Source organism: Echiichthys vipera (genome assembly GCF_963691815.1).
Source record: "Echiichthys vipera genome assembly, chromosome: X".
NCBI lineage: Eukaryota > Metazoa > Chordata > Actinopteri > Perciformes > Trachinidae > Echiichthys > Echiichthys vipera.
In genome coordinates this window covers 6,281,201-6,297,450 of record NC_139825.1, presented here as the reverse complement: position 1 = coordinate 6,297,450, position 16,250 = coordinate 6,281,201, and the positions used below count along the sequence as shown (strand labels likewise).

General features: G+C 40.5%; 1 protein-coding gene across 1 annotated transcript in view; it reads left to right on the top strand.

Moving 5' to 3' along the window:
* LOC310966028 (receptor-type tyrosine-protein phosphatase gamma-like) overlaps positions 1-16,250 on the top strand; it is a gene marked incomplete at both ends in the record, with an annotated part of 771,775 nt that overhangs the window by 573,348 nt on the left and 182,177 nt on the right. The window contains one exon of the mRNA XM_083939815.1: positions 14,585-14,742. Coding sequence (XP_083795941.1) covers positions 14,585-14,742 — 158 coding nt within the window. The remainder of the gene's footprint in view (positions 1-14,584; positions 14,743-16,250) is intronic.

Genomic DNA, 16,250 nt, shown 5'->3' with positions numbered 1-16,250 from the left:
AAACGTCAGCATAGGCATCTGGTGGTGTCCTTTGTCTTTGTGACCCCTGAGCCAGTAATTGAAAGAAGGTGCTACTGGAGAAGAGACATCTCTGGGAGAAGTGGTGTTAACTAGTTGATTGGTAATTCCAGTCTGTTTGTTGTCACCCCTCGGTGTTGAAAGATTTGACAGATCAGGGTACAGCTCTGGTTTCTCCTCCTTCTCCCCTTCACTCTTTTGGGGGTAGTCAGCTTCCGGTGATTGTCCTTGTTTTTTTGTCTCTGAGGAAGGAGGGGCTGCAGACATGGGGGCACCATATGGGGGAGGCATATTCCATTCTTTGGCCCTACGTCTTGTTTTTCTTTCTTTGTATCACCTTCTTCTCCTATATCCTGTTTTAACATTAAACCTGCAACAGACTTAGCTTCCCTAAAAGCTGCTTCTCTTTCCCATTTTTCAAATGCTTGCCAGTCTATAGTTTTTCTTACTTTCTTTCCCTTTTTCTCTTCTAACAACACTCTACACCTTTTCAAACAATCAGTGCTCAATGTGCCTATTATAGGAAAAACTTCTTCAGTCAAATGGTGCCACAGTGGAACATTTTCAACAACACTTTTACCCCATTTCTCTGCCATTAATTAAGAAGGACCCGTAAGAGGATCAGATACTGACTTGAGTTTCCCAGTTTTGTTACCCATGTTCACTTAAACGGATGTGCTTTTCACTTTCAATGGGCTTATCAATCACTCAGACTATTTCACACGCGCTGATCTTCCCATACAAAGATGGTTAGATCTTATCACACATCCACTAACTTCGGATAACCTTTCAGCCAGGTGGTTTATACAACACATTCGTTACGAGCAACGCACCCTTTAATATCCAAACTGGATATTTAGACACTGAAGTGAATTACCACAAAGTTTATTTTTCGTACCACATTCATACGCCCATTTTATTGTAGTTGGGAATCCCTACACTCATGCAAATTATATTTGCATTTCAAAAATTTCTACTCCTTTAATAATTGATTCAGAAATTATTCATTTTTCTCCCTAAATGCTTGTGTATTTTCCAAAACACTTCTCTCATTTGTTAGGTTGCACCAACCTCTCACAACACATTATATTCATTTATGTCTATTCAAGACATCACTTATATAGCTTTAAGTGCATATATATATTTTTATTAAACTAGTCTACAAAATAAAATTACACAGAAAATATGAAGACGGTCCAATCTCCAAACGGGACTCATTGGACCTTGATATTCAACCCTACAGGATTTATAGAATATCAGACAGCAGACCACATTGTCTTGAACTGTCACCTAGGATACCTCGCCTTCTCAGAGCCTCAAAATCACACAGAAAATGAAACTAGTCTTCAAAATCACAAAGGACATATGAAGACGGTCCGACCTCTACAAATAAACTCGTCGGACCTTATATTCAAACTCACAGGAATTACAGAATATCTTGACAGCAGACCACACACAGGTTCTCGAACTGTCGCCTCGGTTTACACCCCTTCTTTTGAGCTTCAAAAACCCCACAAGTAAATGAAGCTTGTCTTCAAAATTACATACGAGATATGATCTAAAAAACACTGTACTCACGTTTAAAATGGATGGAGCGTCTGCTGTCCAGCACCCGTTCCTGACATCAGGCGGAATCCTGTCCTCCTTGGTGGAGTGGAATTTTTCCTTAGTGGTTTAACCTTCAGTCAGGACTCAGGCCTGATCAGCAGATCGTCCATCCCATCCTCGTCGCCAAATGTGAAAGAAATTATCTGGAGTCCTCAGTGTTTCTCAAATCATATCTTTACTAAATACTGCTGCAGACAGGAGAGAGGTCACACCAACAGCCGGGTCTCAATCATCTCTGCCTGTCTCCAAATTTCTTCAGCAGATATACAAGTCAGATCAAAGCATCTTACAAACACAATGACATTAGAATAAACAAAACACACTACCCCATGTTTATGGCCCCCGTGGAAGTTATCAGTATTTACGACCCCCCTTTTGTCCCCATTTGCAAACCCCTGTGACTCCTATCTACAATCCCCCCAGCAGTCATTCTCAGCGTGACTGTTATGCTAATCAAGGATTTACAATCATAGATAAATAAGGTAGGTCAATCTTTGGTTTTTTCTCACACACTGTACGTGTAAAATAGAAAATAAAAAGGCAGGGCTGACGGGCCATTGGTCATTGACAATTGTTACAGATTTGTTTGAAAGCTCTGAGGCTGGTAGACGATTGTTTGTTAGTGGAGGTGTGGGAGGTATGTAACATGATATCAGCAGTTCACAGTAATTATCACCTGGGACATCATGTAACAGGAAACATTATGGTACTCTACTGCACAGACAGGAAACACATGTCCCTCTCTAACATGTCGCCATGACACTTTCAGACACTCTGTTTGCCATTTTGTGCAGGTGCAGTGAGAAAAAAAAGGCACTGACCGTGGGGAAACAACTCATAGTTCTGCTTCAACTGTGCAAGAGCCTAACGATGCCGAACAAATTTATGACATGTCAGATTGACATGCCGACTCTAATATGTCTGCATATCAGTGCAGATAAATAATAACAAAAAGATAATGAAAAGCTAAATCTCTGTCAGATGATAGCGTATGTGTTCCGACATTGCATTTCCGCTGATGTGTGCCACCTTTTTTGCTCTCCACATGGACTGTAAAGTACCTGGAAGCAAACAGAGCATGCTCAGACGTGATTGGTCAACACTAAACAGAGACCAGTAAGCTTCCAATACCCAGATCTTGTCCCGTTGCCTACAGGTCATTCATTCATATGAAGATAAAGGTTTATAGAGATTACTTCCTATCATCATCCAGATTATTGTGATTGCAATGTTTTTGGTAGAAGAAAGCTAATAATATGTCTAAATGCAGAGGGTTCATCCTCTGATGAACAGGAATATCAATACGAATTTTCACTGCAATCTGGGAAGTAATTGTTGAGCTAAAGAAAAAGAAAAGAAAATAGCCAACGAGAATAAAGTTAGTTCATCTTATTCTTGGAGAAGAGGAAGGGGATTCTGGTTCCAGGTTCGCATCCCGGCTCGGGCCTTTCTTTGTAGAGTTTGCATGTTCTCCCGTGTCTGCATGGTTTTTTTTCCGGGTTCTCCGGCTTCCTCCCACAATCCAAAGACATGCATGTGTTAGGTTAATTGAGGACTCTAAAATTGCCCTTACGTGTGAATGGTTGTCTTTCTCTGTTCGTCTCTATGTGCCCTGCGATAGACTGGCGTCCTGTTCAGGGTGTACCCCGCCTCACGCCCGATGGCAGCTGGGATCGGCTCCAGCCCCCCGCGACCCCGACAGGGATAAGCGGTTGAAGATGAATGAATCTATGCTCTTCCAAAGCTATCCTCACATGGAATTAATGCACAGCACAGCTGGAGATAAGGCATTTTTAAGATGCAGTCTGAAGGAAAGGTGTGCTGACCAAACCAAAAACTGTAAATAAATGTAATCTCCAAAAGCCTACCTGTAACTCCAAAAGATGGTCTTGAAGATATTGGTATGACCAACTTTCATCATGCCAAAAATGCTCAAGTATCTACTAAAATCAAGATAGAGTCTGTGAATAAAATCATCAAAAATAAGCCATAAGAAAGAAAGGAGGACAGATAAATATATGGGTCTGCCCCAAATTTCTGGAAATCCTATTGAGGAGAGGATGAAAAAGAAGCTTAACATTAGAGCAGATTTGATGTGAAAGAGAGCGCTTTGGCATTAAACCCCCATCAGCAAAGGAATGATAGACATGCTAGTAAAGTAGTACATACGGAGAGAAAAAAAAACAGAAATTGAATTCCTCTTGTTGAAATTCCTATAGAAGTGCTACAGGGTTCACACAGTACCTCAAACAAGGGGAAACCACAACCTACATTCTTTAAAAATGTATTGCCAATCAGGATTGCAGAGTGCCAAATCAGTAGAGTGTCAGTGCAGTGATTGAAAAAGTGAATTAATGAACTTCATGCCAGAGAGGAGAAATGGCTTTTTTTTAGCACTGTGACATAAGAGCGGTGGGAGCATAGATGCTTGAATAGATAATCAGAGGAAATGACTCAGTGCTGACACAGAGAGCAATGGCTACATATTAAAAGCCTCACTCTCTGCCCCTCTATGCACTGTACTCTACTGGACATATTCCAAACAGACTTCTTTGAGCAAAATCTGTCAACATTTAGTGTTGTACTTGGCTTTCTCACTCAGGTCTCTCTTCTCCAGCTCACTAGACTGGTTGTCAGACAGTTTATAGAATTATAATCAGTTTCCTACTAAGACAGATGAAGTCTACAATGTCATTCACTTCATGTCCGAGGTCAAAGATTGAACGGGCTTCAGGTGAAAGAGATCAGATATTTTGTTTTATTAATATCAAGGCCTCCATGGTTTGATCTTTAGTAAGAGATCCACAGTGAGTACTGGATTTGAACATAGACTGTATAAAACATGGCCTGTAGAAAGTCATGATACCCTTTTGAAATAGTCACTGTTTTTCGTTTTACAGTCTGAAATTATATTACATAAAAATATAATATATAATACATTTTTTAGTAAATTACTAAAATAAAGTGACTTTGATGAGAGAAAGCAGTAAGAACGTTTGGGCGATGCTCAGCCTGAGTGGCTCAGGTGGTGGTTTACATTCAAAATGGAAATGAAGAAGACATTTACGGCATATTTTGGAGCTGTTAAAGCACGTCATTTTATTGTGAAGGACTGAAGTGTGTTCCTGAATGTTTTGACATACTTGTTTGGAGCTCCAGTGTTTACGGTGAGGAAATCGGGGCGTCCGAGTATGGCCATGGGTAGCACACGGCTAATTCACCTGTGTCAGAGCCCTTTTGAACGTCTAGTGTAAACGCAAAGCTAAATCGGCCCGTTAAAACAATTTATGGTTACAAAAGTAACAAGTTAGACTTTAGATTAACACTATTAAATAAATGTAAAACATTACAGAATCATTCATATTTTTAGGTTAAACAGAAGGTTTAATATAATTTAAAAACTGTCCAACTGGTGACATAAATCCGTTACATATTGTTGTTCAAAGATACTCAAGCAATCCAACACTAATAAATAAACTGAACACAACCATAAAGACCCACTACCATAATAGCAAATGAAATGCTAAGGTGACATTTACCCACACAGGTAAAAAAATATCAGGAAGTGGTGGCTAATTTACATTTCTCTAAAACCAATCCCAACTCCCAACAGTCATATCATCAGGACCTTAACCATGTGTAGTCACAAATTCAAATATCAAAGAAGAAGCAGAAATCCCTCTGTAACAGAGCGGCGTCCTCACAGCTTAAAACTGATATATTTTTTACTTTTTTCTCATAGATTTGCTAGTTTTTAATCTTGTAAATCTGCAAGTTTTTTCTCATAAATTTGCTAATTTTTAATCTTATAAATCTGCAAAATTTTTCTCAAAATATTACCCCCTTTCCCCGGCTCCGTATTTTTTTTTTAATACACCATCGTAAAAATGTGTAAATCATGCTGGATTTTTTTTCTTTAATGTATTACCATTTCAGACTGTAAAACAAAAAACAGGGACTATTTCAAAAGGGTATCATGACTTTCTATAGGCCATGTTTTATACAGTCTATGTTCAAATCCAGTACTCACTGTGGATCCCTTACTAATTATCAAACCATGGATGCCACCCATGATGTCACCCATATATGTATAAAGTGCTGTTGTGAAGCTCAACGTCAGCGGCTCAGGCCGTCCCAATCTAGGCAGTGCCTGACAACACCTAAATCCTGGCTAATCTAAAATGGTCAAAGGGATGGAGCGCGGATTGAGCCAAGCCTTTAATTATGCATATTATTAAGGCTGTGTCATCTAACTCCCTGGGAGAAAAAAAGAATAAGCACATATTCTTCATATTCAAATTTATCCTTGAAGCCCACTAACTAGTTAAACAAACATAGTTTATTGTTTACAAGTGTATATAAAAGGATGCAGTGATCAAAACATTTTGGCTGGTGTTCCTGCAACTCAGTATTGTTAGGAGGCATCTGGGGTGACCAACAATTCTATAGCTTCAGACCTAAACACTAGGTTACAAGCTGTGCAGTCTGTACCCTGTATCAGTAAAGACACTGTCCTTGGAATGTAATCTGACATTTCAGGTACACACATACTCAACAAAAGACATTTCAAATACCCCAATATCTGGACTGTTCCACACAACTAGTTTGCACATCAAAATGTTCTTATATACCCATTTCATTATGTAAGAAGGTCAAACAGGAAAGGCAACAATTAATTTATGCCAAACGAATGCCATAGCTAATGCACTACTGCTGAGAGGAGTATCATTCATTACCATAAAGCACTCAAAGAAATTCAACTATTATTGTCCAAGGTTTAACAATAGGATCACACAGTAAAATAAAAACACAACATTAAATCCTAATAAATCAACACGATTTCCCCAACAATCCCATCATTTCCCAACTGTTGATAAGAATGGATAGTCACTAGCTCAGTGTTTTGAAGTCAAAATCCACTTATCATAGCAAAATATAAAGTTCTCATCCATGCATAAAATGCCACCTCATTTCATGTGCAAATGAAGCAATCTAACTGCAGTGCAGATAAATGAGTCCCTGGTTCTTTTATTCTTTAAAATGACCTTGAACACTTTGGAATTTAGAACTGAAATATATCAGCTTTTTCAATAAAATCATGCATCATTGTCCCTTTATGACTTTTCCAAGACCAACTTTCTCCATAAAGCAGCGCTGTTCAGGAATTCAGAAATACATTTTAGAGAGCAGTTATGACTCTACTGTATTTACACTCTTCTACCATAGATGATTGATGGTTGTGTGTTAATGGTAACCCAGAGATAAACAAACGCCTAACTCATTCTGATGCCAGTGCTTCTTTTAGGCTGCTTACTGGGACTGTTTGATCTGGAATATTAATAATTTTCAGCCATGCATTAAGTGTAATGACCTTCCAGAAAGGGTCAAATAGAAAAAACTACTTTTTTATATAATCATTTTCACACTATTTGTATTTAATAAGTAAAGATTCAGCCCTGGTGTGAATACTGATCCTAATAGTAATTGTAATTAGTATGTATATTAATGTATACATGGTTATAATTTGACAAGGGCCTACATTCCCTTCTATCCTTATGATGATGAACACCAACAGCTCATCATTTCTCTCATCATTCCTTTAGTATCATAAGTCAGTCAAGAAAAACTTGTATTGTGAAGAAGAAGCAGTGAGGAGATTTGATTCTTCCAGCATAAGAAGTTGATGACCATCAATCCGCAGACCTGTCAAATATATCACCAGATGGAACAATGATCACAGATGATTCTGCAGAACATTCATATTCATTAAGAATGTTTTGTAACAGGTGCAAACTGAATAACTAAAACACTTGGTTAAGGTTAGGCAATGTTTGCGGTCACAGTTAAAACAAGATCTGGAGTCTACAGCCCTGCTACCAGCACTTTAGACTGTATGTGCTTTGGGCTGAATGTATTGTCAGCATGCTAACATACTCACTGTGACAATGCTAACATGCTGAGTAGTATGTAGCACTACATTTACCATATTTCCAATCTTAATTTAGCATGAAAGTCATTAGTTTTGCAGGTTTTGGGTCAGAAATCAAAAATTTTGACAAATTCACATTTTGATCATCAGATAATGTTTATTTATAAAAATACTTTAATTCATCATGATATGTACTTGGATGTGTGCAGGACATTTAATTGTAGTTTATTATTGTAATTTCACTCAAATCCACAAATGGTGGTGAACCATGTATGTCTACATCAAATGTTGTGCCACTTCATCAAATAGATGTTGAGATATTTCACTTGTTAAGTGTAAATTTTGAGCAGTCAGGGATCACCAAAGTCAGCTGGATTCATCATTTGAGAACCATGCATATCTGTACAAAATTCCATGGCAATCCAGGGGGGAGAATCCTCTTCATTTGCTTCTCATTCAAAGGCACCCAGAGAACATAGACTCACACTATTAGAACGTGAAATACAGGACTGATCAAAAGTGTTAGTTCTCTGAACAGACTCACTCAACTTTCTTCAATCATATTTGAAGTAAATAATTTGCTCAAGGTTAAAGCTGAATTCATAATCCATCAAGTTACAATCAGAGTGAAAGTTCAAGTATACTTCTAGCTGCCTAGCTAAACAAAATTAATCATCATTTCCCACCTTAAATGCAATCCAAACTCCATCAAGACCTGTTACCCGTTACCCACAACAGAAGAAATTATACTTTTGGATCGTCTTACTCCCATCTCTACACAGCTGAACCTACCTATCTGATCTGACTGCCTTCCAATCATATGTGTCGACTCACCTTTGTTGCTGTTTTAAGACGCAGAGTACTTTGTGGTGACACTAAAGCCAAAATTATACCTCCAGCATCCACCTGTCCACCAGGTTCTGATTTGGTCCACATGATGTAAATGTCATTATCCGCCCATTCAAGAGTGTCTGGGCAGAGTTGATTCTAAAGGCCCCCCCATAAATCCAGCGTTAATCATCATTGGGTTTGTTTAAAGTGAATTATGCATGTCACTTCCAACGGTAGTATATATATAAATAAAACAAACTGCAACGAGAGTGGGTGGAGTCAGGTGGTCAGGTCTCCTACTATCATTGCAAACCGTGGAACACGTCCCCCAAGCTGACAGTACAGCAACACTATTCAATTCAATTCAATTCAATTCAATTCAATTTTATTTATAGTCCCAAATCATAACAAACGGGTTATCTCAGGACACTTTACACTGTAGGTATAGACCACACTCTATGACTTATTTATGATTTACATAGACCTAACAATTCCTCCATAGAGTATGGTGGCAATGGAATTCTTCACTATAACCGGCAGGAACTTTGGACAGACCCAGCACCATCCGTCTTCACCAGTTGGGGAGGAAAAAGGAGAGAGAAAGATCGACAGACAGAGACAAAGACAGACACAACGATAGACAAACAGACAAACTTCACGAGATGCAAGCAACCACAAAGTAACAGTGACTATAGTGATAGATAAAGCAATGTGAATAAGACTTACAAGTCATGGCAGTTAATACAGCAGAAATGCAAAAAAAAGGCACAGCTAGATTGACAGAACATGACAATGATAATCATTATGGTGGCAAACATGGAGTTGAATTAGTTACATGCATTGATGAGACATGACTGATACAGACAGACAGGATAAAAGCTCAGAGTATCAGCAACAGGATTATCTCCCGGCAGACTAGGCTTATAGCAGCATCATTAAGCATGACAAAATCATCTTAAAAATAACAACATTGCTAAGGGCTCGTAAGCCCTAGCTGTAAACTTTATCAAAGAGGAAAGTTTTAAGTTTACTCTAAAATATGGGGACTGTGTCTGCCTCCCGAATAACACTTGGGAGTCGGTTCCACAGGAGAGGAGCTTGGTAGATGAAGGCTCTGCCTCCCATTCTACCTTTGGAGACTCTAGGAACGTAGTAACCCTGCATTCTCAGAGCGCAGCGATAAAATGGCACGGTTAGGACTTAGAAATTCTGACATGTGTTGGAGATGTTTTTGTTCATTTGTTGTATTCATGCCCCATGATAGACTTACTATGGTCTAAGATTATCTCCTTTATTAGACGGTAGGGTGTAGAACAGCAGAATAGTGTTGCACTGGAAAACAAAAGAAGTTTTACAGGTGAAGGAATGGTTGAGATAGCCAAGATTGCTTCCTACGAAAGACTTAGTTATAGGTTGCAAGACAAGGAAGACTTATATCCACAGATGCTTTCAGACAAGCATGGGAAAAGGAACTAGGTGAGGAGATTTCCAAAGATGCATGGGGCAACAGCTTGCATTATATATATACATGTTCGATCAATGCTAGACAAAGTTACTGCGTAGGTTGTACTACTCGAAAAGAAAAATACTACCAAACTAGTATTTTCCCAGAAACATCACCTCAATGTGATAAATTGATTTCAACACTTTTTTCTTAGGGCTATAGGATGAAAAAAATAATAGGAAAAGTAGAGGCCCTCGCTTTGAATGATTTCAGCACATCTGCACCCACAGGACATCACTAGTTTCTCACACTGCTCTGGTTTGATCATGGTCCATTCTTCTTTAGTCTCTCAGTCACCAAGGATTTTCCAAAGATTCTCTATGGGGTTTAGATCTGGACTCTGGGCTGGCCATTTCATTGTTTTTAATATTCTTAGCTTCAAGGAACCGTTTAACCTGTTTTGCAGTGCGACAGGGGGCATTGTCTTGCATGAAAATTGCAGCTCATTGGAGACAACTGCAGTGGAGGTATTGAATGTTGTTGAAGGAGGTTCACATAAACATTTGCATTCACCCTGTCATGTAGCTGTACAAGAGGCCTAACTCCTGCTGCAGAAAACATTCCCCAAACCAATCCAAATGGAACTGACTTCTTTACACACTTTGGGTTCAGTCTTTCCCCAGTCCTACGCTGAACATAATGTTTCCCATTAGACCCAAATAAATTGAACGTCCTCTCATCACTGAAGTCTCCTCTGTCCACACAACATGCTCCTCGGCAAAGGCAAGCCTAGCCTTTTTATTCTCTCTGCTGATGAGAGGTTTGGTCACTGCAGAGTAGGCTTTCAGTCCAAATTGTATTAAAAGATGAGACACAGTGTGCAGAGACAGATCCTTGCCCTGTTCAGCACTGAACTGGAGACCAACTCCAGCTGCGGTGTTGAACTGATTCCCCACTGAGAGTCTTATAATCATAATCTCATAATCCTGTCCTCTGGTGCACTTGTTTAAGTGGACGACCGGCCTTTTTGAGGGACTTAAATAAATCTGTGTCCTTGTAAAGTTTCAATCTTCTTGAAATCACAGACTGGGAACGCCCAATCTCTCTCTGATGGCTGAGAGGGTCATCCCTTTGGCCGTCATCTGGACAGCATGCTGTCTCAGGGTTTCAGTCCCCTTAGAGCAGCTCACCACCTTGCAAAGTTACCAGGAGAGCTGCAGATAAAAAAGGTGTGTCCACCAATTAAGTCAATTGTCAAGGTGCCAGATTAACACCAATAACTGGGAGGAATCTGCACAAGTAACATGAAAGAAAACACTTTCTGGTCGCTGCTTGCAGTACAGTTTGTTTAGTGTGTGTGAAAATAGAAAGAGAGAGAGAGAGAGAGAGAGAGAGAGAGAGAGAGAGAGAGAGAGAGAGAGAGAGAGAGAGAGAGAGAGAGAGAGAGAGAGAGAGAGAGAGAGAACATGCAGCAAAAGGGCCACAGGTCAGAATCCAACCCGGCCGCTGCAACACTCATTCTAACAAGCCCGCGCAAAGATGTGCATGCACAGATCATTTTCTGCACTGCATTCTACTAAACCACTGGATAAAAGTGTCTACTTCATCGTGTTGTTGTGGCGTCAAGTACTACCACACGTCACATCCCGTTGAGAGCTGCATCCAATCCGAAACCAGGCTTCACTCGGGAGAAAAGAGCCCCTGCTTTCCCACAGGATAAACAAGCGGCCACTCAAACGGCACTCACATACAAACAGGGGTGTTTTGGCGAGATTGACCCACCTCATTCCGGGTAGTCTACCCTAATGGAAACACACCTAATGCTTGAATTTGCTGTGCAAATTAAGAGTGGATAACTGAGGAACATAACAGCAGATTAGATGAGTGGACAGCTTTTCTTTGCAGGAGACTAAGGGCGTGATCACACTGTCCTCCCGGACCACGACCCGGACTTTAGGGTACTTGTCCCCCCTCCCTCTCCCCCCCCGCGCCCCAGCCCCGTTTGTACTCACACTACCTGGGCCTCGGCCAATGCTTCTTGCTGTCCATACGCCTTCAAGCCGTAACACGTCACACGCATTTATCGCGTGTGTGTGGCTTTGTTTACAAATCTTTCCGTAGACCTCGGAGTTTTTGTGCGTCTTGTCGACGGTTTTTGAATATTTTCATCCGACCAAATCTGCAGTAAACACAACGTGAACCTTTCACCACCATTGTTGTTGTTGTAGTTAAATGTCCGTGCATGGTCCGTCTTTCTATTTACATGTCCGAACAGGCGGACATAACGCTACTGCCGTAGGGCTCGTGCTCGTACATGCGCGCACGCTCTTGCTCGTACATGTGCAAACGGCTCCGCTAAAGCCCACCTCTTTCAAGCGGGCCGTGGCGGCCCAGCTGGCCCCAGTTGAGCGCGGAGCGGGTGCGCTCACACTACTTAAAGGTACTAGACTTTAGCTGAAAAACCGGTTTTGGCCGCGGCCAAAAGGACAGTGTGATCACGCTCTAAGAGCTTAAAATATGTACCTTGTTATTGCAGCCTCACTCCACTCCAACTAATGTTAGAATTTCCTGGGCCCTCTCTCCAACGTCACTGCTGCTGCTTCAACTGCTGGTACTGGTGGGGGGAAAAAAAGGACCCACAGGTCGTCACTGCACCAGCTGCCTCACCACTCTAAATCTTTATCCTTTTCCTCTTTCAAGTGCTGTGTGATTGCATGTGGCACAGAGCGTAAACAAGAGAGAGATAGTTTGTGTCTCGTGTGTTTCGCTTATTTCTGAATTTTGTGTTCTAAGGGAGACAAGTGTGTATTTGTTTCCAGAGAGTACTAATTCAGATTCATAACTCCTGAAGAAGGCCTGTCCCGTCATCCTCCATTCCACAAGTAAAGCCCACAAACCCCCAACCGCATTGCTATCAACTCCCCCTCTCCTTTATCAGACTCTTCCTCCTTCCCCTGCTCGCTCTGTCACACGGATTCAACGGAGCTGAAAATACATGTCTGAACTCGCCGTTGGGAGGCAGCGGGAGACAAGGCTTGTCAGCGGGAGGGTGAAGAGGAAGAGGAGGGAGGGGTGTGGGGGGGCTACACTTCTATCTGCCGCCGATAAAGATGGTGAATCTCCCCCTCTGCCCGTCGCCGTCCCTGTCAAGTGACCCGCCCCGCTGCACACATCACCCCTCGCCCCAGACACTCTTACATACTCCCTCACCCTGTTTTCATTCCTGTCACCCTTCTTCCTCATATGTTTGTATTGTAACAGTGAATTGAATGCCTTCTCCTCCTCCCCTTCCTCTCATCTCTTATAATGTCTCTCCCTTTCTTGACAGTTTTTCCCCCACCTTTTCCTTTTGCTTTACACTTCCTCCTTCTTCTCTCCTCTGATGACAACTCCACCCTCCTCCTGTCACACTCTCTCCTTCTTCCTCTTCCTCCTCTCCACATCTACAAAGCTTTTTTTGTTCTGAGGCAGATGACTGATGACAGGTTAATAAGAATAATGAAAGCTCTTTATATTAATTTTCTATCATTACAAGATTTTGTAGAATTGCTGCACTATCTATACTTTTAAAACTTGAATGTCTTAAATGTGACCATTTTACAAAGAGTTTCAAAGTGCACCAGGTAATGTAAATTGTTACCTCAAACTGTAGTAAGAGGTAATGTTTTGATTTTTTAGGATGTAATGGACAGCTTTCTGCTAAGCTTTGCAGCTGTACAGCTTTCTCTGTATAGAACCGTCACTATACAAAGCTAAAGATTCAGATATTTTTCTTTTTAAACGAGAGGGAAATTGATCAATGCCCATTAATCAGTACATGGACCCTGGCAGTATACCATTCACATTGAGATGGACCTGTGACATTGACCTGTTCTGGACAACAGAAATACAATTGACATGACTTGACCCAAAGCATGTTTTGTTTTATTTTTATTCATCACTGGCCATTAGCCTGCTAATGCCATGTATTGTCTACACTCTTTCACTATTTCCACTGGGCATTGAGTATCTACTTGAAGCATGTGACACCCACAGAAGCAGATGATGGGCACACAGAGAAAAAGAAAGAACTTTCTTAAGAAGTTGCAGTGGAAAATACCTAGAGTCGTAGCTTAATGCTTTTATTTAATTTGTTTATGTCAACTGTAGAGTACAAATTGACATCTCTTCTGAGGTCAATAGTAGCTCAGGGCTAGTCACTCAGAGAAAGGAAATTGATTGAATTTTTACTGTAAATGTGTTTTTCAGATTAGTTTCATTGCTATGTTTAAAATGTCCATTCCTTGGGATCTGGATTGATCTCACTAAAAGGGTAATAACAAAAGGAAACATAATTCCTTGCTTAAATCCACCTTTATCATTTCCTGAACGGCCTTACTTCCTTCCTCTCCACAGACCACAGTAAGCTTCCTGTCGGTGATGAGTTTTGTTTGGAGAGCACACATTGATAGTCAGGGAATAATTCCACTTTGTCAACATTTGGGCTCGGTGATGCGATGGTATACGATTGATTGTACTGAGAATGCTATCCAACATCAAGAGAGGTATAATAATAGGTGTTCACTTCAATTATGTCTGTCAATATGGGGACAATGAACAAAACAGGCACAATGCAAATCAAATCAATAGCATAAACCCAAAGGCTGTGAAACAGTAGCACTTGGATCTGCTCCAGAAAACCTGATCTCTGTAGTTTGTGAAACAAAGTTGTGTCGATCATGTTGTATTGATCTGTACTGACCTCTGTCATGTAGAAAAAGAGACCGTCCTGGAGCCGTTCGTGCTGAAGGACCTGCTGCCGTCTGCGCTGGGAAGTTACTACCGTTACACAGGCTCTTTGACGACCCCGCCCTGCAGTAAGGTGGTGGAGTGGATCATCTTCAGCAGACCCATCTACGTCTCTTACAAACAGGTGAGAAACAACACAGAATTGGTGGACAATATCACACTTGTTTTTTATGGGATTTAAAAACATTTGATCAAAGATGAGGTTACATATATATGTTGTTTCAGGTGAAAAGTATGGAATCAGCCATATTTAGGCCTCTTATCTCAGAATAAGTGAGTGATAACTGAATCAATTTGTTACCTGAAATATTCAACCATCATCATTATCTTGAGGTTTAAGGTTTTCCATTGGTTTCACAAGGTAACTACTGATCTTCTTCATCTGTATTATATGTGGTGTACCACAAGGTTTGATTTTAGGCCCAATTTTATTTTCCATGTAAATGCTCCCACTTAGTCATCCAGCCAATTCAATCATCAAACGTAACATCTTATTTCATTACTATGCAGACAACACACAGATATACCTTCCTTGTTCAATTTAGAATTGATTTTAAGATTTTATCGATCAATTTTCAAGCATATCTAGTTCATAGCTATATAGTAAAAATGTTGACCTCAGGTCCCTTCTAGTTGTTGCAAAGTTGAGGCTTAAATGTTAAGGTGACCGCACTTTCACCATTAGGGCCCCTTGACTTTGAAATAACCTGCTTGAACTCAGTTTTTAGTTTGTCTTCTTTCTACTGTATCTTTGGGTCTTTTGTCTTCTTATTTCATTTACCCTAATTTTGTCCTGCTTTTGTTTGGCTTCCTGATGTTATATTGTACTGTACAATGCTTGATGGCTCCTCCTTCCAATAAATCATTACACTCAAGAGTGAACACATTCTAATCTCAGACGACTGGTCTCGTAGACATTCTATAAGTATTTTTCTTCAAAAGTAAACAGTCAAACAATATAAAGTGTGTTTACAGTTACTGTAGCAAATTAAATAAATCAAACTCTCACAACCTGAGACAAATAGTCTGGAAGACATAGGCTACTGTATTTCAAGTATTTTCTTCATTAAAAAAGTAAAAGATTGAACTACAGCTCCAAGATATTCATCTACCCATCCATACTCTCCTTCCAAAAACACTTGTCTGTTTGTGTATGCATCATGTATCCGGCTTACCCATGTAGCCTAACCATCTGACCCTTGCAAAAACTTTTCATCGGATTGCTGGGCATGCTGTTTCTGTTCTGTTGCTTCGAATCAGTTTGGTGGGGTTTGTGTGTGTGTGTTTGTGTGTGTGTGTGTGTGTGTGTCCTGGCTTGTGTGTAAAAACACTGGCTCTGATTGGCTACAATGAAACATGAATCTGCCTTAGCCAATCGCTTATCTGGTTGTTAACCCACCCGGTCTCCTCGCTAGCAGTTTGTGTGTGGAGCATGGAGCAAGGGGTGTGTTCAGATTACGCACTTGACGGTCCGGAAGTCGACCACGAAGTTTACCACTAGAAGGCGATGGACTGGAAGTGGTCCAAAAATACCATAACGTGATCCACAACCCCAACATCCCTTCTTATGCCCCGATTCGCTGTCTTATAGCACGTATCCTCCTGTCAATACTTAATACAAACACAATAAAT